The 25,049-nt window shown below is 45.6% G+C and overlaps 2 protein-coding genes across 2 annotated transcripts in view; one reads left to right on the forward strand and one right to left on the reverse strand.

The window, feature by feature from the left end:
• Positions 1 to 1,064: 1,064 nt before the first annotated feature.
• On the forward strand, positions 1,065 to 12,593 carry LOC311134003 (transcription factor Sp5-like; the record flags this gene model as incomplete). The annotated part of the gene is made up of 3 exons (XM_084167619.1): positions 1,065 to 1,071; positions 10,948 to 11,024; positions 11,460 to 12,593. 3 exons carry the CDS (start codon positions 1,065 to 1,067, stop codon positions 12,591 to 12,593), a joined length of 1,218 nt encoding a protein of 405 aa, XP_084023745.1.
• Positions 12,594 to 14,138: 1,545 nt separating this feature from the next.
• The window catches only part of LOC311134163 (rho guanine nucleotide exchange factor 25-like), a 56,882-nt gene continuing 45,971 nt past the window's right edge, over positions 14,139 to 25,049 (reverse strand). Inside the window, exons 4-16 of the mRNA XM_084167773.1 lie at positions 23,705 to 23,832; positions 23,167 to 23,233; positions 22,816 to 22,919; positions 22,309 to 22,378; positions 21,017 to 21,106; positions 20,693 to 20,785; positions 20,141 to 20,191; positions 19,816 to 19,893; positions 19,253 to 19,444; positions 18,837 to 19,017; positions 17,678 to 17,880; positions 17,240 to 17,383; positions 14,139 to 15,246 (exon numbers count right to left, since the gene is read on the reverse strand). Of these exons, the coding sequence (XP_084023899.1) occupies positions 15,130 to 15,246; positions 17,240 to 17,383; positions 17,678 to 17,880; positions 18,837 to 19,017; positions 19,253 to 19,444; positions 19,816 to 19,893; positions 20,141 to 20,191; positions 20,693 to 20,785; positions 21,017 to 21,106; positions 22,309 to 22,378; positions 22,816 to 22,919; positions 23,167 to 23,233; positions 23,705 to 23,832 (1,518 nt within the window). The 3' untranslated portion in view covers positions 14,139 to 15,129. The remainder of the gene's footprint in view (positions 15,247 to 17,239; positions 17,384 to 17,677; positions 17,881 to 18,836; positions 19,018 to 19,252; positions 19,445 to 19,815; positions 19,894 to 20,140; positions 20,192 to 20,692; positions 20,786 to 21,016; positions 21,107 to 22,308; positions 22,379 to 22,815; positions 22,920 to 23,166; positions 23,234 to 23,704; positions 23,833 to 25,049) is intronic.

Genomic DNA, 25,049 nt, shown 5'->3' on the forward strand with positions numbered 1-25,049 from the left:
AAGCCAGACTACGGTTTGCAACTGCACATGGGGACAAAGATCGTACTTTTTGGAGAAATATCCTCTGGTCTGATGAAACAAAAATAGAACTGTTTGCCCATAATGACCATCATTATGTTTGGAGGAAAAAGGGGCCGGCTTGCAAGCCGAAGAACACCATCCCAACCGTGAAGCACGGGGGTGGCAGCATCATACTGTTGGGGTGCTTTGCTGCAGGAGGGACTGGTGCACTTCACAAAATAGATGGCATCATGAGGAAGGAAAATGATGTGGATATATTGAAGCAACATCTCAAGACATCAGTCAGGAAGTTAAAGCTTGGTCGCATATGGGTCTTCCAAATGGACAATGACCCCAAGCATACTTCCAAAGTTGTGGCAAAATGGCTTAAGGACAACAAAGTCAAGGTATTGGAGTGGCCATCACAAAGCCCTGACCTCAATCCTAAAGAAAATCTGTGGGCAGAACTGAAAAAGCATGTGCAAGCAAGGAGGCCTACAAACCTGACTCAGTTACACCAGCTCTGTCAGGAGGAATGGGCCAAAATTCACCCAACTTATTGTGGGAAGCTTGTGGAAGGCTACCCGAAACGTTTGACCCAAGTTAAACAATTTAAAGGCAATGCTACCAAATACTAATTGAGTGTGTGTAAACTTCTGACCCACTGGGAATATGATGAAATAAATAAAAGCTGAAATAAATAATTCTCTCTACTATTATTCTGACATTTCACATTCTTAAAATAAAGTGGTGATCCTAACTGAACTAAGACAGGGAATTTTTACAAGGATTAAATGTCAGGAATTGTGAAAAACTGAGTTTAAATGTATTTGGCTAAGGTGTATGTAAACTTCTGACTTCAACTGTATATATATATATATATATATATATATATATATATATATATATATATATATATATATATATATATATATATATATATATATATATATATATATAAAGGATGAGAAGCTTAGGCCTAACCCCAGAGAGATAGATATATGCCAGTGTCATGCTACAACACCGATAGCATTTCCGTTTGCTATACAGACATAGACGTACAGATGGAAGGTAATTAATACATTTTTTATCTGAATATTTTGAATATAGATAAGCATTATATTGTTAGATTATAGGAGTAACTCTGGTAGGCCTGAAACAGTCTTCCTCACCTCGAGTTCAACTGTCGGAGTCAGTTGGAGCGCCAGGGCACACTGCCTTCATATCATAGGCCTGCAGTAGCTAAAGCTTAATAATAGCCACACCATACCAAACCTTCACAAACATTTCTAAACTTTATTAGGGTAATATCAAATATAAGTTCAGCCATTGTTTATAGGGAAAATACGAGCAGAAGAGCGAACGTAAACCAGGGAAAAAACTCACTACCCTCCCCTGTGCTCAATAAAAAACCACACAATCCTCCCCAAAGCAAAAATAAAGTTTGAAAAACCTCCCCTATTTTGGACCACTCCTCCCCCAGTAAATTTGGATCTGTCCCTTAGGTTGTCTTCACCTGTCTCTCATATACTGTTCTTATATGGTTTATGTGTTATACAACTCAGTGATGTACACTTCAGACTCCCCCACTATGATTCTGATGCTGACCTCACAAAGTCTATTTCCATAATTGACTAAATTGTTGACGGAACATAGATTAGTTTGCAGAGAGAGTTTGGATGAAAGGAGTACTTCCTGATTTTACATGTGGTGCTTCCACATTTTATTAACCTTAATATAACAGATCATGAATTACGTTAATATAAAATGTGTATATGAAATAATCTTTAAGAAATTAATAATTAATGAATCACACAAGCCCATCAGAGAGGTCTGGCATATGAGGAGGCTAATAAAATCACAGATTTGATTTGATCAAAGCATTTCTTTGAGATTTAATTCAGTTGTTTGAGTAAGTCCAAAACAAATCTGATTCCTCTACAAAATCAGCATTACAGATGAAGCTACACTCTCCGTAGAGCTGTTTAATATTCCAATAGAATTCAGAGTCATGTTTTCCGCCCATCATATAAAACCGACCAGGCCCTCTCCAGGATGCCACTGTTGACAGGCTAGGATGGCTATATAGAGTAGCCTAATTATCTCATATCTGCATCCTTGGGTTTCTTTGAAGATGTTAGTGATCTTACAGAAGGACAGTGGTGTAAAGTACTTAAGTAAACATACTTTAAAGTACTACTTAATTTGCATTTTGGGGTATCTGTACTCATTTACATTTTTAGTCATTTAGCAGACGCTCTTATCCAGAATGACTTACAGTTAGTGAGTGCATACATTATTTTATTTTATTTTTACTGGCCCCCCGTGGGAATTGAACCCACAACCCTGGCGTTGCAAACGCCATGCTCTACCAACTGAGCTACATCACTACTCATCCCTGCTCTACTTTACTATTTATATTACTTTTACTTTTACTTCACTACATTCCTAAAGAAAATAATGTACTTTTTACTCTATACATTTTCCCTGACACCGAAAAGTACTCATTACAATTTTAATGTTAGCAGGAAAATTGTCCAATTCACGCACTTATCAAGAGAACATCCCTGGTCATTCCTACTGCCTCTGATCTGGAGGACTCACTAAACACACATGCTTCCTTTGTAAATGATGTCTGTGTCACGCCCTGGCTCTGGGGACTCTTAAATGTTGAGCCAGGGTGTGGAGTTTCTATGTCATATTTTCTATGTTGTGTTTTCTAGATCGTGTAGATCTATGTTGGCCAGGGTGGTTCCCAATCAGAGGCAGCTGTAGCTCGTTGTCTCTGATTGGGGACCATACTTAGGCAGCCGTTTGGCACCAGTCTGTGTGGGATCTTGTTCCGTAAAGGTTTGTTTTGTGTAACCTAGGACTTCACGTATCGTTTGTTTGTTGTTTTGTCGTGTGTTAAGTACTTAAATAAAATGTACGCTTATCACGCTGCGCCTTGGTCCGTCTCGTACGTAAACGATCGTGACAGAAGATCCCACCAAAAGAGGACCAAGCAGCGTGTCCAGGAACAGACAGCCTGGACCTGGGAGGAGATCCTGGACGGGAAGGGATCCTGGACTTGGGAGGAGATTCAGGCCGGAATGGATCGCCGTCCTTGGGAGGAGACTGTGGAGGTGCGCTATAGAGAGGAGCAGCGGCAACGCAGAGGGTACCGGCCGAGGAGGAAGCCCGAGAGACAGCCCCAAGAAAATGTTTTGGGGGGCTAAAAGGGTGGTTGGCGGAGCCTAGGGTTAGAGCAGAGCCAACTCCCCGTACTCAGGCTAGGAAGCATGTGACTGGGCAGGCTCCGTGTTATGCGGAGCCACGTACTGTGCCGCGAGTGTTCCGGCACAGTCCTGTACGTCCTGTGCTAGCACCACGCACGTGTCGTGCAAAGATGGGCATTCAGCCAGGACGGGGTGTGCCGGCTCAACGCTCGTGGTCTCCAGTACGCCTCCTCGGTCCCGTATATCCTGCGCCAGTGCCACGTGCTGTAGCGCCAGTACGAGTGCACAGCCCCGTATGTCCTGTGCTGATGCCTCACACGTATTGTGTGGAAGTAGGCATTCAGCCAGGACGGGTTGTGTCAGCTCTCCGCTCCAAACCTCCAGTCCGCCTCCACAGTCCGGCCCGGCCCGTTCCGGCTCCCCGCACCAAGCCAGTGGTGCGCGTCGCCAGCCCGGTCCGGCCTGTTCCTGCTCCCCGCACCAAGCCAGTGGTGCGTGTTCCCAGTCCAGCCCGGCCTGTTCCTGTCCCTCGCACCAAGCCAGTGGTGCGCGTTGCCAGCCCGGTCCGGCCTGTTCCTGTCCCTCGCGCCAAGCCAGTGGTGCGCGTCGCCAGCCCGGTCCGGCCCGTTCCTACTCCCCGCACCAAGCCAGTGGTGCGCGTCGTCAGCCCGGTCCGGCCCGTTCCTGCTCCCCGCATCAAGCCAGTGGTGCGCGTCGTCAGCCCGGTCAAGCCCGTTCCTGCTCCCCGCACCAAGCCATTGATGCGCGTCGTCAGCCCGGTGCGGCCCGTTCCTGCTCCCCGCACCAAGCCAGTGGTGCGCGTCGTCAGCCCGGTCCGGCCCGCTCCTGCTCCCCGCACCAAGCCAGTGGTGTGCGTCGTCAGCCCGGTCCGGCCCGCTCCTGCTCCCCGCACCAAGCCAGTGGTGCGTGTGTCCAGTCCGGCACGGCCCGTGCCTGTTCCACCGGTGCCTGGTCCGGCACCGGTCAGCTGCTCCACTCCGGAGCCAGAGCAATCCGCTCCACCTGTGCCCAGTCCAGCTCCGGCCAGCGGCTCCAGTCCATAGCCTGTACAGATCGATCCACCGTCGTCGGGTCCAGCTCCAGTCAGCGGTGCCAGACCAGACCAGGGGCGCAACGGGGAGGTGGAGAGAAAGTGGTGGTCACGCCCGGAGCCGGATCCACCTCCGAGGCGGAATGCCCACCCGGCCCCTACCCTGTTGTGTTTGTGTGGCGCGGTCGCAGTCCGCGCCTTTGGGGTGGGGTAGTGTCACGCCCTGGCTCTGGGGACTCTTAAATGTTGAGCCAGGGTGTGGAGTTTCTATGTCATATTTTCTATGTTGTGTTTTCTAGATCGTGTAGATCTATGTTGGCCAGGGTGGTTCCCAATCAGAGGCAGCTGTAGCTCGTTGTCTCTGATTGGGGACCATACTTAGGCAGCCGTTTGGCACCAGTCTGTGTGGGATCTTGTTCCGTAAAGGTTTGTTTTGTGTAACCTAGGACTTCACGTATCGTTTGTTTGTTGTTTTGTCGTGTGTTAAGTACTTAAATAAAATGTACGTTTATCACGCTGCGCCTTGGTCCGTCTCGTACGTAAACGATCGTGACAGTCTGAGTGTTGGAGTGTGCCCCTGGCTATCAATAAATAAATAAAACAAGACAATTGGGCCGTCTGGTTTGCTTAATATAAGGAATTTGGAATAATGTATACTTTTACTTTTGTTACTTAAGTATATTTTAGCAATTACATTTACTGTAATTTTAGACTTTTACTCAAGTAGTATTTTACTGGGTGACTTTCACTTTTACTTGAGTCATTTTCTATCAAGGTATCTTTACTTTTACTCAAGTATGACAATTTGGTACTTTTTCCACCACTGCAGAAGGATACAGAAAGGAAGCTTGGAGAAAGCATGCAGGGTTTCAAAAATACCTAACCTCTCTATTCTCCTCTATTCAATAGAACTCCTACAATAGTGTTGTCTCAAAGATTCTTCTTAGCCACTATTCTGAGTCCAACTGTGTCAATGCTGAAAATCAGCCCAAAACCCATCTGTCATTGTATCAACTGATTTCCCTTGGTTCTGTGGTGAGAGGGTGGTTGGAAGGGTGGGTCAGGTTTAAGTTCAAGATGTGGGGTCATGGTGATGGTGGCCCATTCAGGGCAACACCATGGGTGTGAAATCAGCTTTATGACACAGACAGTAGTAAAAGCAGGACAACAAAAGCCCTGGTGAGTTACTGGCTTTAAAGACGGTGCAGATGGCCAAAGCAGCTGGGCACATTACAGACGGATCTGGTTTATAATGGCCCTTCAGGCTGGGCAGTTATGACATGATGAGATTCTGAATACTCCCTCAGGAAAGGATGGATTTAACACCAAAGACGGAACGCAATCTCTCTGTAAACTGTTCTAGTCTAGTCGATCCCAATTCCCTCTCATGCTCATTTGTATGATTTTCATTATCTTTTCAATTCTGTGTTTACTTATGTCTTCTGTGTATAATCCCACAACAAGCAAAAATTCCAACAACTGGCCATAAAGTTTTCTAATTCAGAAGATGCATAGCCTCCCAACCTCAGCTGTCTGACCGTACGTACATATCCTAACCAGAAACCTTGGATTACAGGCAACATCCGCACTGTGCTAAAGGCTAGAGCTGCCGCTTTCAAGAAGTGGGACACTAATCCGGAGATTTATAAGAAATCCCGCTATGCCCTCCGAAGAACCATCAAACAGGCAAAGCGTCAATACAGGACTAAGATTGAACCGGCTCCGACGCTCGTCGGATGTGGCAGGGCTTGTAAACTATTACAGACTGCAAAGGAAAGCACAGCCACGAGCTGCCGAGTGACGCGAGCCTACCAGACGAGCTAAATTACTTCTATGCTCGCTTCGAGGCAAGTAACACTGAAACATGCATGAGAGCATCAGCTGTTCTGGATGACTGTGTGATCACACTCTCTGTAGCCGATGTGAGTAAGACCTTTAAACAGGTCAACATTCACAAGACCACAGGGCCAGACGGATTACCAGGATGTGTACTCCGAGCATGCGCTGACCAACTGGCAAGTGTCTTCACTGACATTTTCAACCTCTCCCTGTCTGAGTCTGTATTACCAACATGTTTCAAGCAGACCACCATAGTCCCTGTGCCCAAGAACACTAATGTAACCTGCCTAAATCACTACCGACCCGTAGCACTCACGTCTGTAGCCATGAAGTGCTTTGAAAGGCTGGTCATGGCTCACATAAACACCATTATCCCAGAAACCCTAGACCTACTCCAATTTGCATATTGCCCCAACAGATCCACAGATGATGCAATCTCTATTGCGCTCCACACTGCCCTTTCACACCTGGACAAAAGGAACACCTATGTGAGAATGCTATTCATTGACTACAGCTCAGCGTTCAACACCATAGTGCCCTCAAAGCTCATCACTAAGCTAAGGACCCTGGGACTAAACACCTCCCTCTGCAACTGGATCCTGGACTTCCTGACGGGCCGCCCCCAGGTGGTAAGGGTAGGTAACAACACATCCGCCACGCTGATCCTCAACACGGGGGCCCCTCAGGGGCGCGTGCTCAGTCCCCTCCTGTACTCCCTGTTCACTCATGACTGCATGGCCAGGCAAGACTCCAACACCATCATTAAGTTTGCCGATGACACAACAGTGGTAGGCCTGATCACCGACAACGACGAGACAGCCTATATAGGGAGGAGGTCAGAGACCTGGCTGTGTGGTGCCAGGACAACAACCTCTCCCTCAACGTGATCAAGACAAATGAGATGATTGTGGACTACAAGAAAAAGAAGAGGACCGAGCACACCCCCATTCTCATCGACGGGGCTGTAGTGGAGCAGGTTGAGAGCTTCAAGTTCCTTGGTGTCCACATCACCAACAAACTAACATGGTCCAAGCACACCAAGACAGTCGTGAAGAAGGCACAACAAAACCAAAGGAACCTGAAAAGATTTGGCATGGGTCCTCAGATCCTCAAAAGGTTCTACAGCTGCACCATCGAGAGCATCCTGACTGGTTGCATCACTGCCTGGTATGGCAGTGACTCCAGCCACCCTAGTCATAGACTGTTCTCTCTGCAACCACACGGCAAGTGGTACCGGAGCGCCAAGTCTAGGTCCAAGAGGCTTCTAAACAGCTTCTACCCCCAAGCCATAAGACTCTTGAACATCTAATCAAATGGCTACCCAGACTATTTGCATTGCCCCCCACCCCTCTTTTACGCTGCTGCTACTCTCTGTTTATTATCTATGCATAGTCACTTTAAAAACTCTACCTACATGTACATATTACCCCAATTACCTTGACATTTTAGTCATTTAGCAGATGCTCTTATCCAGAGCGACTTACAGTTAGTGAATACATATTTTTTTATACTGGCCCCTTGTGGGAATCGAACCCACAACCCTGGCGTTGCAAACACCATGCTCTATCAACTGAGCTACATCCCTGCCGGCCATTCCCTCCCCTACCCTGGACAACTTGTGCGCCGCCCATGAGTCTCCCGGTCGCGGCCAGCTGCGACAGAGCCTGGATTTGAACCAGGATCTCTAGTGGCACAGTTAGCACTGCGATGTTACCACTGCGCCATTGCCCCCGCACATTGACTCGGTACCAGTACCCCCTGTATATAGCCTCGCTATTGTTATTTTTACTGCTGCTCTTTAATTTTTTGTTACTTTTATTTAGTATTATTTCATATTGTATTTTTTTTGGTATTCTATCTTAAAACTGCATTGTTGGTTAAGGGCTTGTAAGTAAGCATTTCACTGCAAGGTCTACACCTGTTGTTTACGTGTGACAAATAAAAATGTGATTTGATTTGGACAGTGGGCAGTGTCCAACACAAACCATGCCCTTGAGCTCAAGGGAGAAACCACAAAACCATATGTTCCTCCACTCATTCACTCACTACATGAATCAAGTGTTCACATTGGAGGTGGCCAAAGGAGGGAGCGTCAATATTTCAGTCAAGGCCTCTCTCTCATTAATGCCAGAGAGAAAGGTATGAAAGCCTGTTTGTTGATGTGATGCGCTACCTCTCCACCTAGCCTGTTCTAGTGATCCCTGGGATCTCTCCCTGCCCCTGCCTCTGGAACCCAGGGAAAGCTGGAGAGCAGGGAGAGATCCATATGGATCCAGGTGTATTCCTGACAAACGTAGAAGAAATCTGCCAAAAGATTTTCAACTCATTTAAAAAAAAGTTAGGATCAAAACAATCATGTTTCCAACAGCAGTTATGGGCATATACAGTAAGACATAACATATAACATCATGGCCTCTTAACTGACCCTCATTTGTCTTTAACAGCTAATAGCCTAATTGCTCTCTAGGTTTATTGGCACAGGGAGATCCTGACCCTCACATCTGTTATGACCATTTTGTCATAATAGATGTCACAGTCCTTGGTGCAAATATAGATGTATGATGGGATGCCATGGAGATATGACTGGAAGAAGAAGCAAACCTTATACCTTAAAATGAAATGCCAATTGCCCATTCAATTTCTGAGGATACATCTTGAAACTGAAATGCAAGGAAAAGAGATATGGATGAAAAAAATTGACAAATAACTACACAATTGTTATTGACTGCTGAGTGAAATATGGTGTCATAGTTAACTAGTAAGGAAAGAAAATGTATAAAAATGCCAGAATAGACACAATCAAAATAAACAAAAGTTATTCATTGACTTAAAGCAACAGTGACAAAATCATTAGTTTGAAATTTAATACAAAAGAGAAATGTCCTGTTAGTTGTCATTGAGATTATGATGGGATGGGATTGTTATTTGTTGCTATGCAAATATCACTTGACACCTCTTGGAGAGCCCTTTGAAGACGCAAAATGGTCACCACGTGCAAACTGTTGTGTCTGCATTTGCAATATGATTAGATATGGCCTTCACTTGAACCCGGGGAGGAAGGTCTTCAAAGACCTTCAGTTTGCTTGATTTTCAGATGCTATTGGGGCGCTTTGATCTTGGATTATTATACAGAATCAAGAAAGAAACCCAAAAAACGTTAACCACCAGCTCAAAGAACTTCCAAATACTTGCAATGATATAGTAGTAGGCCGCCTATCATAAAAATACAAATTGTGGATATTTGGCCATTAGTGAAACCAGGCTAATTCGGCACAAATAAAAAATATTCCCTCAGATGTTCATATAGCCTACACTACTGTAGCCTATATACGGTATATATGCCTATATACTGTAGCCTATAGACTAGCCTACTGTGAAAATCACCTGCTCTTCACATGAGGGATCAACAAAAAATTAATAGGGCCTAACCCTTACAAAAAAAGATTGCAGTCAGAGTGCAGTATAACTGCAGTACACTGCAGTATAACTGTAGTTAGAGTGCAGTATAACTGCGTCCAAAATAACACAGTGTTTTTATACTGGAGTAATTTTATAGTGTAACTGCAGTTAGAGTGCAGTATTACATTTAAGTCATTTAGCAGACGCTCTTATCCAGAGCGACATACAGTTAGTGAGTGAATACATTTTCATACTGGCCCCCCGTGGGAAACGAACCCACAACCCTGGCGTTGCAAGCGCCATGCTCTACCAACTGAGCTACACAGCAGTTATTCTGCAATTACTGCGTCCAAAATACCACAGTCGACTGCAGTTACTGCACTTTTACTGCAGTTTCAAAACTGCAATCTTTTTTTGTAAGGGTAAATTATTCAGGTAAACTATATCGTAAATGTCTCTGTCCCTCGCCCCCTCTCTCTTTCTCTCGCTCTGGCACTCACTGGGCGGATTCGATTATACTGAGCTGCAGGGCACCAGGCAAAGGCCCGTCACGTAATCGGGAGAAAGCGGGGAGGGAGGAGCGCCATTCTCAAATTGAACAGTAATCTGTGCCACTCTGTCATTTTGTCAACAGTGCAGCATGGTGCATCGTCCAGAAACATACAACAGCTCTTTTCCATAAAATACATGTTTGAAATGTTTTCTAACTATTTTTCATTGGGAAGGAAGATAGAGCGTTTAGAACAAATATCAAACACAATCACCTTCGTATGGGAAAACACAGAATCCTACTAATTATGCTACTACATGTGCTTAAATACGTCACTTTTGTTTTGAGCCGACTTCGCCGTGGGCTTTTAACGGGGCACATGGCTCACGCCCGGGAGGCAGCCCGGTTCCAAATCGAATGCAATCAATTTAACTTTGAGCCAATGCAAAACACGCCTACACGGGCGCCCGGGCGAGATTAATATAACCCTCTCATTGACACACACACACACACACACACACACACACACACACACACACACACACACACACACACACACACACACACACACACACACACACACACACACACACACACACACACACACACACACACACACACACACACACACACACACACACACACACACACACACACACACACACACACACACTTCAAAGGATATCCAGTCATAGCGTTCAAGGCAATCAGTGAAGTCAAGGTTGCAGAAGGATAGCGCCGGAGCCCGGATTTCGGAATTCATCATTTCTACAATACATTTTTATTCGATGTTATTTTTTGTTTCTTCACAACAATATAAAGCACATTATGAGGTAAAAAAAAACATATTCAGAAAAGGAGTCTGACTTTGGATGACAAACCTGTTTTCTAGATTTTGTTTCGGTGCTGCGCTTGTGCTGAGACCAGTTAAAAAGCTACGTTGGCCGCAGAAGCGCGCAGTGGAGACACACAAAAAGTCATGGCCGCTTTGCCGGGGACCGACCACTTTCTAAACCCTTTCTTACAGGTGAGGAAAATCTGTTTTAAATGTTTTTAGAGGAATCTCGGTATGGGAGAGTCATTTCAGTGTTAGCCTACTTTAGAGTAAATTTTGAGAGTGTCAAGTGCGATTATTGATACATTTTCTCCAAGTATCTTTCTAGTAATTCGTCTGGTTTAATTTGTTAGCAGTATTTTACCTTAAAATATTTACTCAATTTTAGTTAATTAAATACATTGACAACATCAGTACAATTATAACATATCATTTAGAAATAGAGATGTAGAGGTCCACAGTAAAAGGTCACCACTGTTCTATAGTTTCTCTATATTATCACATTAGAAAGAAGGTCTAACTTCTGTGTTATCACTATAATATCTTGATTTTGTATCTGGTTTTGTGCTCAAGAATATCCAATTCAATAGTGTACAGCATGTCATCCATTCTTTCTATACCCCACAGGACCGCACACCCAGCTCCTCTCCTGAGAATGGGCCCCATCCCCTCTCCTCCTTCCTGGCCAGAGCCTGTGGCCAAGCCCGACTGGGGGGCAGTGGAGTGGGGCAGGAGCGGCCACACTCTTGCTATGAGGGGACCATGAGTTCCATGACTGGGATGCTCCAGATGTGGGGCAGTGAAGTGGCCCAGAGCTCCAGTCTAGGGGTCCAACAGGTGGCAACTCTGACAGTGCCAAAACTACATTTTCCTGAACACGTCCAGAGCGGACTGGGCCTTCACCCCCATACCCACCACCCCCTCCATGAGCTGCCTCTCACCCCTCCTGCTGAGCCCTCCTCCACCCCGGCTGCCTACGCCTTTGAGCTCCCCCCAGTGAAGATGCCCGCTCCTCAGGTCCAGGGTAGCTCTCATACCCCATACTTCCACCACCAGCACAATTGTATGGGGGAGAACTTTCCTAACTTCCTTCAAGGTTCCACAACAAGACACCCCCACCACCCTGGTCGGCATACAGAGGAAGGTCAGCAGTGGTGGAGCCTGCCCCAGACCACCAGCAGCCCCCATGGTCATCAGCAACCTCATGGCCAGACCCACCATCACCACCCTCACCGCTTTGCCCTGGGCAGACAGCTGGGGCTGGAGAACCAGCCTCAGATTTCAGCCCTCCTCCAAGGCTCCTCCAAGGGCCTGCTGGGCTCCACACGCTGCTGCAAGTGCCCCAACTGCCAGGCCTCCTCTGGGGGCACAGGGGCTCCAGCCAACCCTGAGGAACAAGGCCAGAGGAGGCTCCACATCTGCCACCTGCCCGAGTGTGGCAAGGTGTACAAGAAGACTTCCCACCTGAAGGCCCACCTGCGCTGGCATGCCGGGGAGCGGCCTTTCGTCTGCAGCTGGCTCTTCTGTGGGAAGAACTTCACACGCTCAGACGAGCTGCAGAGGCACCTGCGCACACATACGGGGGAGAAGCGCTTCGGCTGCCAGTCATGTGGGAAGAGGTTCATGCGGAGTGACCACCTGACAAAACACAAGAAGACCCACCAGGGTAGGAGTGGCCACGACAGCCAGGGCCCCCAACAGGAGGCTCCACAGCCACAGGGTGGCACCAGAGGACCAGCCAGGAACATCAAGAAAGAGTAGAGAAAATATCAAAAGCCAAGTGACTCGCGGTCAGCGTGTTGTGGAGACCCTCAGAAAGAGCAGAAAGACAGAAGGGTCAGTGTGGAGACAGAGTCAAGAGCAGACCAGGGATTCAATGGCCTTTCTCTGGAGAAATAGACTGCTTGCAAACACACAAACTTTTACTCCATCAAACCATTGTCATGACAACATGTTTGTCATGGTCATTGTAGCCAGCATTGTCCACTGGGCCACCAGCAGGAGGCCTGTGATCTTCAGAGGCTGTTCTGTTCAGCACGACTGCCTGTGTGGAGATTGGCAATAAAAGCAGAAGAGCTGAGGAGGTTGAATATTCCTTTCTCATGGACCCCTAATGGAGATAACTGGTATCAGAGAATGACCAAAGATATCAGGGAGGAAGTCAGAATACAAATAATTATGGAGATAATGCTGTTTACAATGGTTATTTTCATTCAGTCTGCCAGTAGAGAATATCTGACTGCAGTGTTACAGTTTTCAATAATAAACACTACACTAGAAATGATTGTGTTATTAATTAATCCTTAGGGGAAGGACCAAATTCTCTTCTGGATAAGTAAAAAGTATTGGCTTATTGGGCTTATTTCTTAAGTGTGTATTTTTAGGACATTTATATTGATATAATAAAATGTATTTGGTTGTCAGAAAGCTAAAATAATAGTGTGATTCAATTGACATTGATCTACATTACATGAGTATAAAATCAGAAATAAACAAAACTACATTTGAGTAAAACAAACTGAGCTTGATTTCATTTAAATAAAACAATAAAAAAGACTGAACACTTTCAGCAATGATAATTCAAATGATTGTTTAGCCATTTTGTCAACTGTTGTCAGTTACTGTTTAGCCAGTTAATAATCTCCTCTCTATGGATAGTCGTATAGCAACATAGAGCTCTAACCAAGAAGGAATGTCCTGTGTTTATTGGCCCCCAGCTGATAGCGGTGTCCTTTAATTTAGCTGTGGTGGCAATTTATGATCCCACCCATTCCCCGGTTGGCGTTTTATTTCTCAAATTCTTCCCAAATCTGAAATACACTGGCAGAAACCTCAGCATCTCACCTGAAAAGCTATATTTGAACATGAGTGTGAGCATCTTCTATCTTCACGTAGCCATTTATCACCAAGAGCCCTATTTTGAGCATTTAAAGTTGTCCCTCAACTCACCATTTGAGGGAGCTAAATACCTTAAGTATTTTTTCCAGGTCCCTCCTACCAAAGACTGTCAAGGAACCAAGCAAATCACCAATGGATGTGTGAAACGATATTGTTTAGTTTTATACTGAATACATCGAATTTCTCTTGCTTAGTGGTGCTATTGTTCACTTTTGTATTGTTCCTGTGGGGTGGAAGTATTCATTTCACAAAGGCAACAGTTAGTGTGTAGGCTACGTGAAGGAAATGGGCATTCTGGGGTTTTCCAGGATATTCAAGTCATCTCACTATCAGTTCCTTTTTGTCAGTCTTATAACATAACATGACCATGACCAAGACCAGAAGTATGATGGGGGAGAAACAGCAGCACAGTGTTTCATAAACATTTTTATTGATATGATCCCATAGCAGATTATTTACATTCATGATGACTGACAGATGAGCACCGCCTCTATCTTTGTTCCCTTGTCCTCTCTCCTTCATTTTTGAGTGGGCTTTGTGTGAGTTTACGTGTGCTTTCTTCAGCTATTTAGGAAGAGAGACAGAGAATAGATATGTCATTTCCTCCCCGCTGGTGTTTACTTTCCTTGTTGTGCAAAGTGATAAAAGCTGTCACACGAAGCAGTAGCATAATGGTAATATGGTCCCCGTGTTTAAGAAAAAGCAACAGGAAAGAGCTGGCGACTTTAGAAGTGGTAGTTCCCAAATGTCTATTATTTCTATATGAAAACAAATGGTGTTAAGAATGTCACCATATCAAGTTGAATTCTGTATAAACTCATGACAAACTTAGTGGTACTGTACTGTGGAAACGATGTGCAGTGTGAATAGCAACCGTTGCATCGCAGTTGCATTCCACCAGTCACACACACATACCAACATTCACCCACAAACACACTGTCAACATCAGAGACCATCGTTTACTTTTCCTCTTCTCTCACAGATACACCACGAGGGCTGCACTTCTGCTTCACTTCTCACATCACAATAGTAAGTAGAGGTTTCAAAATAGTAGAAAATATAATAAGATGACAGAAATATCAACCAAAAAAGATACCATAGTAATCGTAATATAGAGCTATATTAGGGTAATCACAAGAGTGGTGATAGTGAAACTGTCTGAACTGACCCTGCCCCAGGCCCCCTGCCTGTCCTAAGTGGAGTGGAGCCAGGCTAACCAGGGCTCTCTCAGCCTGCCCCTCATTCGCTCTGGGGTGAAGGTTGCACTAGGTACAGATCTAGGATCAGCTTCCCCATCCCCCAAACCTAATCTGGGGGAAATTCTAAACTGACCTAAGATCAGCGTCTAGCGGCAACTTCACCCTACACCCCTTCATTCAGTCTGTGAAGTCACAGGTTATCAGCACTCATGCTCATGCAGAGAGAGTTCTGTCAGCTGATCCAGGTTGCCTGAGCGATGCGCTGCGTAAGCCCCTCCCTCCCCCGGCATGGCTCCATGGTACCAGTCAGTACCACCCTGAGAAGACAGGAGAAGACAGAGGCAGTGTGTTCAGTTACATACACATAGTGGAGTCATACCTGGGCCAAGAGGCTTAATGTGTCAATAACTTTTATATCAAAGCCTTTATTACATTTAAGTCTGAACATATTCCGTTTGTACATCTGTGCAGTCTCTGAATGTAATGATGTAATGTAAGTCTGTATCTGTGTTACAAGGAGGCCTGTATATTGTGTATAGGAGGAAGTAGGTAATTGTTGACTTGTGCTATGGCAATTTCTTCCTTATTGTCCCTGAGGAGGTTAATGAAGTCATATGGAACTGAACTGAATGGAATATACCATATGCTTTTAAGTTGAATGGTTTCTAATGGATTCAGAGTTCCTTTGTTTCCTGGATCACCTGCATTTCCACACAGTGAGCAGAGCTCTCAATCTCAGGACCTCCGGTTGGTCGGTCTGTCGGTGCTCAGCGTGCCAGAGAGAGACAGTGAACGAACTGGCTTTACAGGAAGGGCCCAGCACAAAACAAGCCTGATAACAACACTCAAGATCCCATGGCCCTAGCACCAGTGCCAGAGAGAAAGAGAGAGAGAGAGAGAGAGAGAGAGAGAGAGAGAGAGAGAGAGAGAGAGAGAGAGAGAGAGAGAGAGAGAGAGAGAGAGAGAGAGAGAGAGAGAGAGAGAGAGAGAGAGAGAGAAAAGAGAGAGATAGTCCTACACACAAAAAGAGAGAGAGAGACAGACAGAAGAGAGAAAGAGAGGAAGATAGAGACACACACAGAGAAATAGAGACCCTACCTAGCCTTGCAAAAAGGAAAGGGGAAAGACAAAGCTGATGGTATGTTGAATGGTTCTAAAGCAAGATCCTATCCTTACATCAACCCTGGATGGAGACAGGAAGAGAAAGTGACCCAACAGTTTGAACTCACTCAGCCTTCACACAGAATGCTATCAGTCCTCTCACCTTCTCTATATCTATTGTAGCATACAACATCTCTTTCCAAACACACCAGAACAGTTTGAAATAGCCCTCATCAACCCACTGATAGGACAACACTACACTTTTTTCCAAAGGCCCCAAAAGTTCCCTATCCTCCTTTCTGCATCTACCAGAGAGAGAGAGGAGGAGGAACTAAATGAAGTGTGGAAACATGCATGACAAGCCTCTCTGATAAGAGTCCAGCAATCAAACCCATTTCCTCATTTTAATGGTGAGCGTCTGGCTAAATAAGATAAACCACCAGTCAGGGCATTGGGCTAGTTATCCCTGGGAACTGACTGGAGAACATTGGGACAAAGGAATGTTTTTAACCCTGAACCTGCCTCAAACTGACTGGGGATCAGTTTGTCTGCTGAAGATTAAGTAATCCTCAGAGTATTCTGACTTGGGATCAGTGGGACTTGAGGGACTTGACTGCAATCTTTATCTTTATGGTTTCTATCGTATTTCTAGGAACTGACCACAGATCAATATGACAGCCAGCCAGCGTGCCATTAGTTTGGTATCCCCAGCTGGGAACAACAACAGGATATCTCCCATTAAGACAGAGGAGAGGACTGGCCCAGTCATTTCCCTCTAGCACTGACAACCATGACAACCCAGGCCAATGGCCAGGGGAATAATATGATAAAACAATAAAGAACTTGGGAAAGAGCTGACTTCACAGTTATTCCCCTCATCCTAACTGTAGAAGAGCTATTTATCAACTAAACCATTCGCTGATCTCTTTGTGATCTGAAGTGATGAGAGAGTTTATGGGAGGTTAATGACAGATATCGGGCTCATTGTGGTGAGTCCTAAGTTGGAAAATAATTCAGACTTTCCTGTACTGTAAATCATGCTTTAATTATATTTCTGTAGATATGTGTGGTCGATCTCAAAATAGGATTTGGTCAATGTGGATTAGAGTTGTGACTTATCAGAACCTGCAAGATACTATATCGCTGCTGTACTGAGAGTGTTGGAGTTAGTGGGTTCTTATTGTATTTCCCTGCAGTGTGATTGAATACCTGTGAGCTGTGCTGGGCAGGGGGGCACAGGCCGTTGGACACCCCCTGGCAGTGCCTGGCCTCTGGGGACAAGGTGAGCTGCAGAGGGCTGGTCAGAGGGAGGTGAGAGGGACGGCGTGTCGCATTGCTAAGGTACAGTGGGGACTGAAAGAGAGAAAAGAGAGGTGAATAAGAGAAAGAGAGTGAGAAAGAGAGAAATAGAGAGAGAGAGAAATAATTAGGTAATTAGATTAAATATATTTTTACAAGTAGTTACTAACACTATTTTATCTTCACTTGCTACGATCATCATCAGATGAAATCTTGTGAGTGCATTGGTGCAGTCAGTGGGTTATGTCCCAAATGGCACCCTATTCCATAAGGCTCTGGTCAAAAGTAGTGAACTATGTAGGGAATAGGGCGCCATTTGGGACACAGCGGAGTATTATTAGTGCCTACCTGTGTGTCCGCAGTGGGTCCCTGGCTGGGCAGGTGCAGGGAGGGCAGGGAGGTGTTGTAGGAGCGCAAGTAAGGTAGCCGGTGGCGGTCAATGGAGGCCGAGGAGTGGGGTCGCAGGCCAGAGGACATTGCCACGGGAGCCCTCATTGCTCGTCCCAGGCTGTTGGACTCCCTACGCTGGTACTCTATAGGAGACTGGAGAGCTATGGACAACAGGAGATGGGGAGGACAGGAGGTTAGTTGGAGGGAGAAGAAGTGAGACACAATCATGCAGTTGACACAGTAAACACAGCTTCAAAATATCCTGAAATGTTTTATCATATTTTACAACAACATACACTGAGTTTACAAAACATTAGGAAAACCTTCCTATTATTGAGTTGCACCCCTTTTGCCCTCAGAACAACCTCAATTCGTTGGGGCATGGACTTTACAATTTGTCAAAAACATTCCACAGGGATGCTGGCCTATGTTGACTCCAATGCTTCCCACAGTTGTGTTAAGTTGGCTGGATGTCCTTTGGGTGGTGGACCATTCTTGATACACACGGGAAACTATTGAGTGTGAAAAACCTAGCAGCGTTATAGTTCTTGACACACTCAAACCAGTGCGCCTGGCACCTACCACCATACCCCGTTCAAAGGCACTTCAATATTTTTTCTTGCCAATTCACCCTCTGAATGGCACACATACACAATTCATGTCTCAGTTGTCTCAAGGCTTAAAAATTCCTTCTTTAACTGGTCTCCTCCCCTTCATCTACACTGATTAAAGTGGATTTAACAAGTGACATCAATAAGGGATCATAGCTTTCACCTGGATTCACCTGGTCAGTCTATGTCAGGGTTCTTCAATTCCGGTCCTGGAGGGCCGAAACACCTCTGTTTTTCATCCTCTCCTTCTAATCAGGGGCTAATTCAGACCTGGGACACCAGGTGAGTGCAATTAAATACCAGGTAGAAATAAAAAACAGAAGTGTTTCGGCCCTCCAGGACCGGAATTGTAGAACCCTGGTCTATGTCATGGAAATGTTTTGTACACTCAGTGTATACTTGTGTGTGTAAACATCAGAGAAAAAGTAGTGCACTAAATAGGGAATAGGGTGTCATTTGGGACACATTATGTATATGGCCCTTGGCCTAGCAGTCAGCAGGAGTACCGTTGAGGAAGTTCCTCTGTGTCTCCAGGATCTGGACCACGTCGTTGACCCAGGCCCTCCGCGTCTCCGGGGACGATGCCTGCAGGACGAAGCGCGTCACGCTCCCATCAGGCCCACGGGACGTCAGGACCAGACGACATGGGTCCTCCTCACAGTGGTCCTCCACACCCAGACAACTGAGCTGCAGCAGAGAGAGAGACAGGGGTCACACACATACACACACACACACACACACACACACACACACACACACACACACACACACACACACACACACACACACACACACACACACACACACACACACACACACACACACACACACACAGACACAGACACAGACACAGACACAGACACAGACACAGACACAGACACAGACACAGACACAGACACAAACAGTACTCTGTCATTCTCACCTTGATGCTGTTTTTAAAGGTGTACCCTGGCAGAGAGAAGCCCTTCTTCCTGTCGATTGGCTCACTGATAATGACCAGCTGTTCAAACAGGAAGACCCGCCTCTCCTTGGCGCGGGACAGGAAGCTGCTGTCCTGCTCACTAACTGTAAAGGTGTCCTGCTGGAGCAGCTTCCCCTGGGCTGTGATCTTCCCCTGAGAGAGCGAGAGAGAGAGAGAGAGAGAGAGAGAGAGAGAGAGAGAGAGAGATAGAGAGAGAGAGAGAGAGTGTGTGTGAGAGAGAGAGAGAGAGAGACCCCCATAAGATAAGATATAAAGGAAAACATACTAATTTTACATTTTAAATTTTTTTAATTTAGCAGACGCTCTTATCCAGAGCGACTTACAGTAGTGAGTGAATACATTTGCATACTTTTTTCATACTCATCATGTATATTGTTTTTGTTTGACAAGTGATATAATCAAAATGGTTTCCACCTGTTTTCAGTAATCTCATACATGCTTGCCAACTGTACTAGAAAACACAACATCAAATGGAGAACAGCGTCTGGTGTCTGATATCTCACCTCAAAGCCCTGCAGCCTGCCCACGTTCATCATATCATTACAGCGCTTGGGCACGAAACACATCACCTCCACCGCTCTCTGTGGGTGGGAGAAGAGGAGGGGTGGAGATAGGGAAAGAGGAACATGAAATAAAAAGAGAGAAAGAGATGGTGTGGGATAGATAATCATCGTTTGCAACTTGAAACAGTCCTTTTTCCGATTTCTCCAACAGAGCTGTGTACATGAGAGAAAACTCTGTGTGTGCAGTTTACAGTAATATCACAAGTAAGTATTGGAAATGTTTTGACCATGACTGTTTGTGCCATGGTTTTGGGAGAACTCTCACCTCCAGCTCTGAGGTATCCCTTCCTGCTTTGGTGTAGTACTTCAGGAAGTCCTGAGGGAGCCAATCAGAGAATAGTTCCTGAACGTTTCGGAGGGATTACTGAACAAAATGGGACTGTACTGTATCTTGTGTTTCATAATGTAAGAGCGACATATTATCCACTGTGAGATTAGGGAGCTGATAAGAGGACTTGGGACTCTTGGGACAAAAGCTTTCAATATTCATCTCTAAATCACAGTAAAAGCTCCCACAATGCTGCGGGGCGGGCTGCTTATTCTCCAGTCACTCCTAATCTGTCTTTCTTCTTGCCTTTCTTTCTCGCCATCTCTTGCAGCGACAAGTCATTCAATACAGCTCCATTACACAATGACTCAAATCAGCTAGGGCTAGATGACATCATGCTAATTATACCAGTTATTTTCCATATTCCAGGGGGATTTCAAACACACCTGTATACGCACAGGACGCGCTTGGACAAGTACACATGCAGACACGCACGCACACGCACACACACACACACACACACATACACACACACACACACACACACACCTTGAGCAGTAGTTGGTATTTCATGATCCTCTGTACTGGTTTGATGAGCAGGTCGTTGAGTTGTAGTCTGTGGCCCAGCTGCTGCCTCAGCTCCTACAGAACCAGACAGGTTAGCTCCTCATAGCAACACACACATAGAACACACAGAACTAAGGGCAGGTTTGGGTCAGTCAGAAATAAATAAAGATATAGAATGAGCACTTAAGATACAAACAACCCAAACCAGAGTTAGAGAAATAAGAGGAATTGGACTAGAACGATGCCTGAATGGGATTAAACTGCTCTTAAACTGTCTTTGTAATTGTACTGTGAAGAGTCACTCACCTCGAAGTGCGTCTCGATATACTCTGAGACAATATGCTCTGACTTTGGCTTGTTCTGACAGTACACTACGTACATGTGGAGACGCCGCTCCTAGAGGTCCAAAAACAAACACAGAGATGATAAGAGAGCTATACCAGATGGTGGCGCCTGTGGTCCCTGTGTGTGAGAGAGCTAGTGTGAGCAGGTCTGTGTGTATGTTTTGGTGTGTAGGCTAAGTGCCTCCCCCATCATGGCTGCTCTAACCCTCTTATTCCTCTAAGTTTGACTCAGTTCTCCTTCCCCTCCAGGCCTTTTTGAAATCTGTTAAATAAGAGCAGGAACTTTGCCTTATTAAATGGTTCCGGCAGCTTGGGAAGAATCGTTTAATTCACTCTTGCTTAATTAAACTTGCTGGACTAATGAAGGAACTGGGACACAGAGAGAGAGAGAGAGAGAGAGAGAGAGAGAGAGAGAGAGAGAGAGAGAGAGAGAGAGAGAGAGAGAGAGAGAGAGAGAGAGAGAGAGAGAGAGGAGTGGGGGGTGGGAGAGAGAAATAGAAAGTGTGTGTGTGTGTGTGTGTGTGTGAGTGTCTATAGAAAATAATGTAAGAATATGTGTATATGGACTATTTCCTGCCACGGTCCTGCTCTTCTTCTCACTCTGCCTCATTTTTTCTGTGAGATCCTGACCTTCACACACAAACCCGGTTGTTATTGTGTGTGTGTGAGTGTGTGTGTGCGCGCACGCACGTCTGTGTGTTTGTGTGTGTGCACTAAGTACAAACACAGCTGTTTATTTGCTTTGAATGTCATTTATCTGTCATTCTGGCTCATTTGGCTCTGCAGTTTCACAAACAGTCTGGCGTTTGAACACTGGCTCTTTGTAACTGTTCTGTTAGCTGACCGTAGCATAGTAAAAAGCTCTTTAGGATAATTAAGCCTGCACTTATTATTATTCTACTGGCATTCGGCTCTCCTCTCTCCAGGCAACCTGAACGATCAAGACACATCTGGATGGCAGTGAGCCAGAGACAGGGACACTAAACACAGTCAGTTCTATGAAGAGACCAGGACTTCTTACCAAACACACAGAGAGACACCCTGGAACTTCATTCCAAATACAAGAAAACAGAATCAAAGACCATGTAAGGGGCTAGGTTGTCATGGTGTGTCCGCAAACAAAGAGTTACACTCATGCAAACACACACAAACATACACTCATTTGCACACACACACAAACGTACATATGCGTACACACGCAAGCACACACACACACACACACACACACACACACAAACACACACACAGACTCACATGCTTGATGAAGAGTTGGGCCAGTCTGTCGGGCTCAGCCACACACTTCTCCAGCTCCCCCAGGAGATAGCTGTGACACACAGAGCAGAGGAGAGGGTCAAACACCAATATACACTCTTCTACACACACAGGCAGAGGGGAAGAGTAACACAGATACACACACAACTATACACATGGAAACCGATACACACAGAGATACAAACACAGAAGGAGCGAGAGAAACAGATCCGACAGGCTTTCAGAGACTACACACACACACACACACACACACACACACACACACACACACACACACACACACACACACACACAGGAAATGTCTGACAGCCATGTGGATTTAGTGTGAGAGGAACAGACTTATATGATACATATTGATAAACATGCTCCAGTCTCAGTGAGCACTCACACACACTCCACACACACTCTTCACATAAAGAGCGCTCAGTATTCACATACACACACACACACAGACAAACACACACGTTTAGCCAAAAGCGTGAGACCTACTCTTTATGCCAGTCATAGATCTGGTGGATGTTCCCGAACACTATCTTGTCTTTGCCCTTCATGTCCTCTGGAATCCCTTGACTGGCCATGCTGGCCATGTAGCCCTGGGCAGAGCAGAAGACACAAACACACACACACACATAAACACTACCTCAGGAAGGGAAATACTGCTACTTAACAAGAGGGCATCTGGCTAAAGTCATCATTGTGTAATATGGTAGAGACAATAGCATAATAACTTCTATGACATAACAAAAATAGGAGACTTACGGTGCACTGTACTTTATATCACAACAATAACTGATAGGGTGTCAGCAATAAAAAATGTCAGATGATAGATTTGTCCCACACCTCTACTATGAGTCCCAGGTCATCCACATACAACTTCTCTGTCTCTATCAGCTCTGTCAGCACATATCTGAGAGAGAGAGAGAGAGAGAGAGAGAGAGAGAGAAGAGAGAGAGAGAGAGAGAGAGAGAGAGAGAGAGAGAGAGAGAGAGAGAGAGAGATGAGATGAGTTGGCTGTAGTAATAGAGGGCAGCCATAAAACAGTGTCTTCTCTCATTACAGTGAGGGATGGGGTTCTCCCAGAGTGGAGTCAGCCCTTCCTGTTAGCTCTCATCAGGACACAGCATACGGAATTACATCCCAACTGGCACCGTATTCCCTGTATAGTACACTACTTTTGACCAGGGCCCATAGGGTATTGCACTGTGTAGGGAACAGGCTGCCATTTGGGACACTATCAGGGACTTAATGACTGCAGCACCAGGAGCACTCAGATGCTGCATTATACTGTGGTGGAAAACTGACAGTCCAGTCCATTAATGGGATAGGGGCCATAAGACTGGACACAGGGTGGGTTCACGTGGAGGTCACCACCACCTACATGCTCTTCTCTAAGGCACTCCTCCTGTCCTCCTCATTGTCCGTGGTGGCTGACCATTGGCTGGTCGAGTCATCAATCAGGGAGGAGCCGTCTTCTTCTTCTGGGAGAATAGTGGAACATTGATGGTTCTGAAAGCAGAGGGTGGAGAGGTGTATACATGTATTCCCGCCAGGTCTGTTGACTATAAGTATATGTCTGCTATACAAAGAGAGCATATAGTCCAGGCCAGACAGACAGTTCATTAATTGGACCTCATCTATAGCTGGCGGCTGTCTCCTAATCCAGGAAGCAGACGTCCATGGGAAGGTGAGGGAGGAAGTAGGGAGACTCCTCAGGACAAGGCGAGGCCAGCACCCTGTGGGCTGTTCCAGGTGGGAGACTCCTCACTACTTATCCCCTCTGAAAAAAACTGCCTGCTGTGCCACTTAGTCCACACCCCCTGTACTCTGATAGCAATAAGCACTTTTCCATCACTATCCTCTCTTTCTTTCTCTCCCTCTCTCCTATTTATTGAAACTGCTGAGGTATTTTAGAGTATTACATGTACTGGAGAGGTGGAGAGAGGTGTGGAAGAAGAAATATGAAGTCAAATGAATAGAGTCAAATAGTCACTTATGCAGAGGAGAAAGAGAGGTAGATATTTGTGTGCCAGACAGGTTGCCTAGGTGATAGCAGGCTGAATAGCGAGAGAGTAAATATTCAGTGACCAAATAAGAGTCCTTACCTCAAACACAGGCTAATCTCTGAATAGGAATATAATCTTCTCTTTCTAAAACTACAGCACCCCCTGTATTTATCTGCACCACCACTCAACCCCTCTACTACACTACTACTCCCATTCAGTCAATTCTCTCTCTCTCTCTCTCTCTCTCTCTCTCTCTCTCTCTCTCTCTCTCTCTCTCTCTCTCTTCTCTCTCTCTCTCTCTCTCTCTCTCTCTCTCTCTCTCTCTCTCTCTCTCTCTCTCTCTCTCTCTCTCTCTCTCTCTCTCTCTCTCTCTCTCTCTCTCTCTCTCTCCTACTTCCTCTCTCACGTTCCCTCTCTATGAACTGGCATCTCATGTCCATCTTTTCTCTCTCTCCATTTATCAGTCTGTTTTTTTTTATGCTGGGTTAAGTCATCCTTCCATCACTTCCTCCTCCTGAGTGACCAAGCCAGGCCTGGTTATGCTCAACAAAGCCCCCAATCATGACAAGCATTCTAAATCGCCACACACACACACAAATGGGTGCTGATGTCCATGATGTCCGTAGTGCGTTTGACTCCTTCTTCCTCATATCCTAATGTTACCACCTACAGGCAGCCCACAGACAGTAGGTCTATTCACCAGTACCTAATCTATGTTAA

Source organism: Coregonus lavaretus, assembly GCF_964263955.1.
Source record: "Coregonus lavaretus genome assembly, chromosome: 8".
NCBI classification, from domain to species: domain Eukaryota; kingdom Metazoa; phylum Chordata; class Actinopteri; order Salmoniformes; family Salmonidae; genus Coregonus; species Coregonus lavaretus.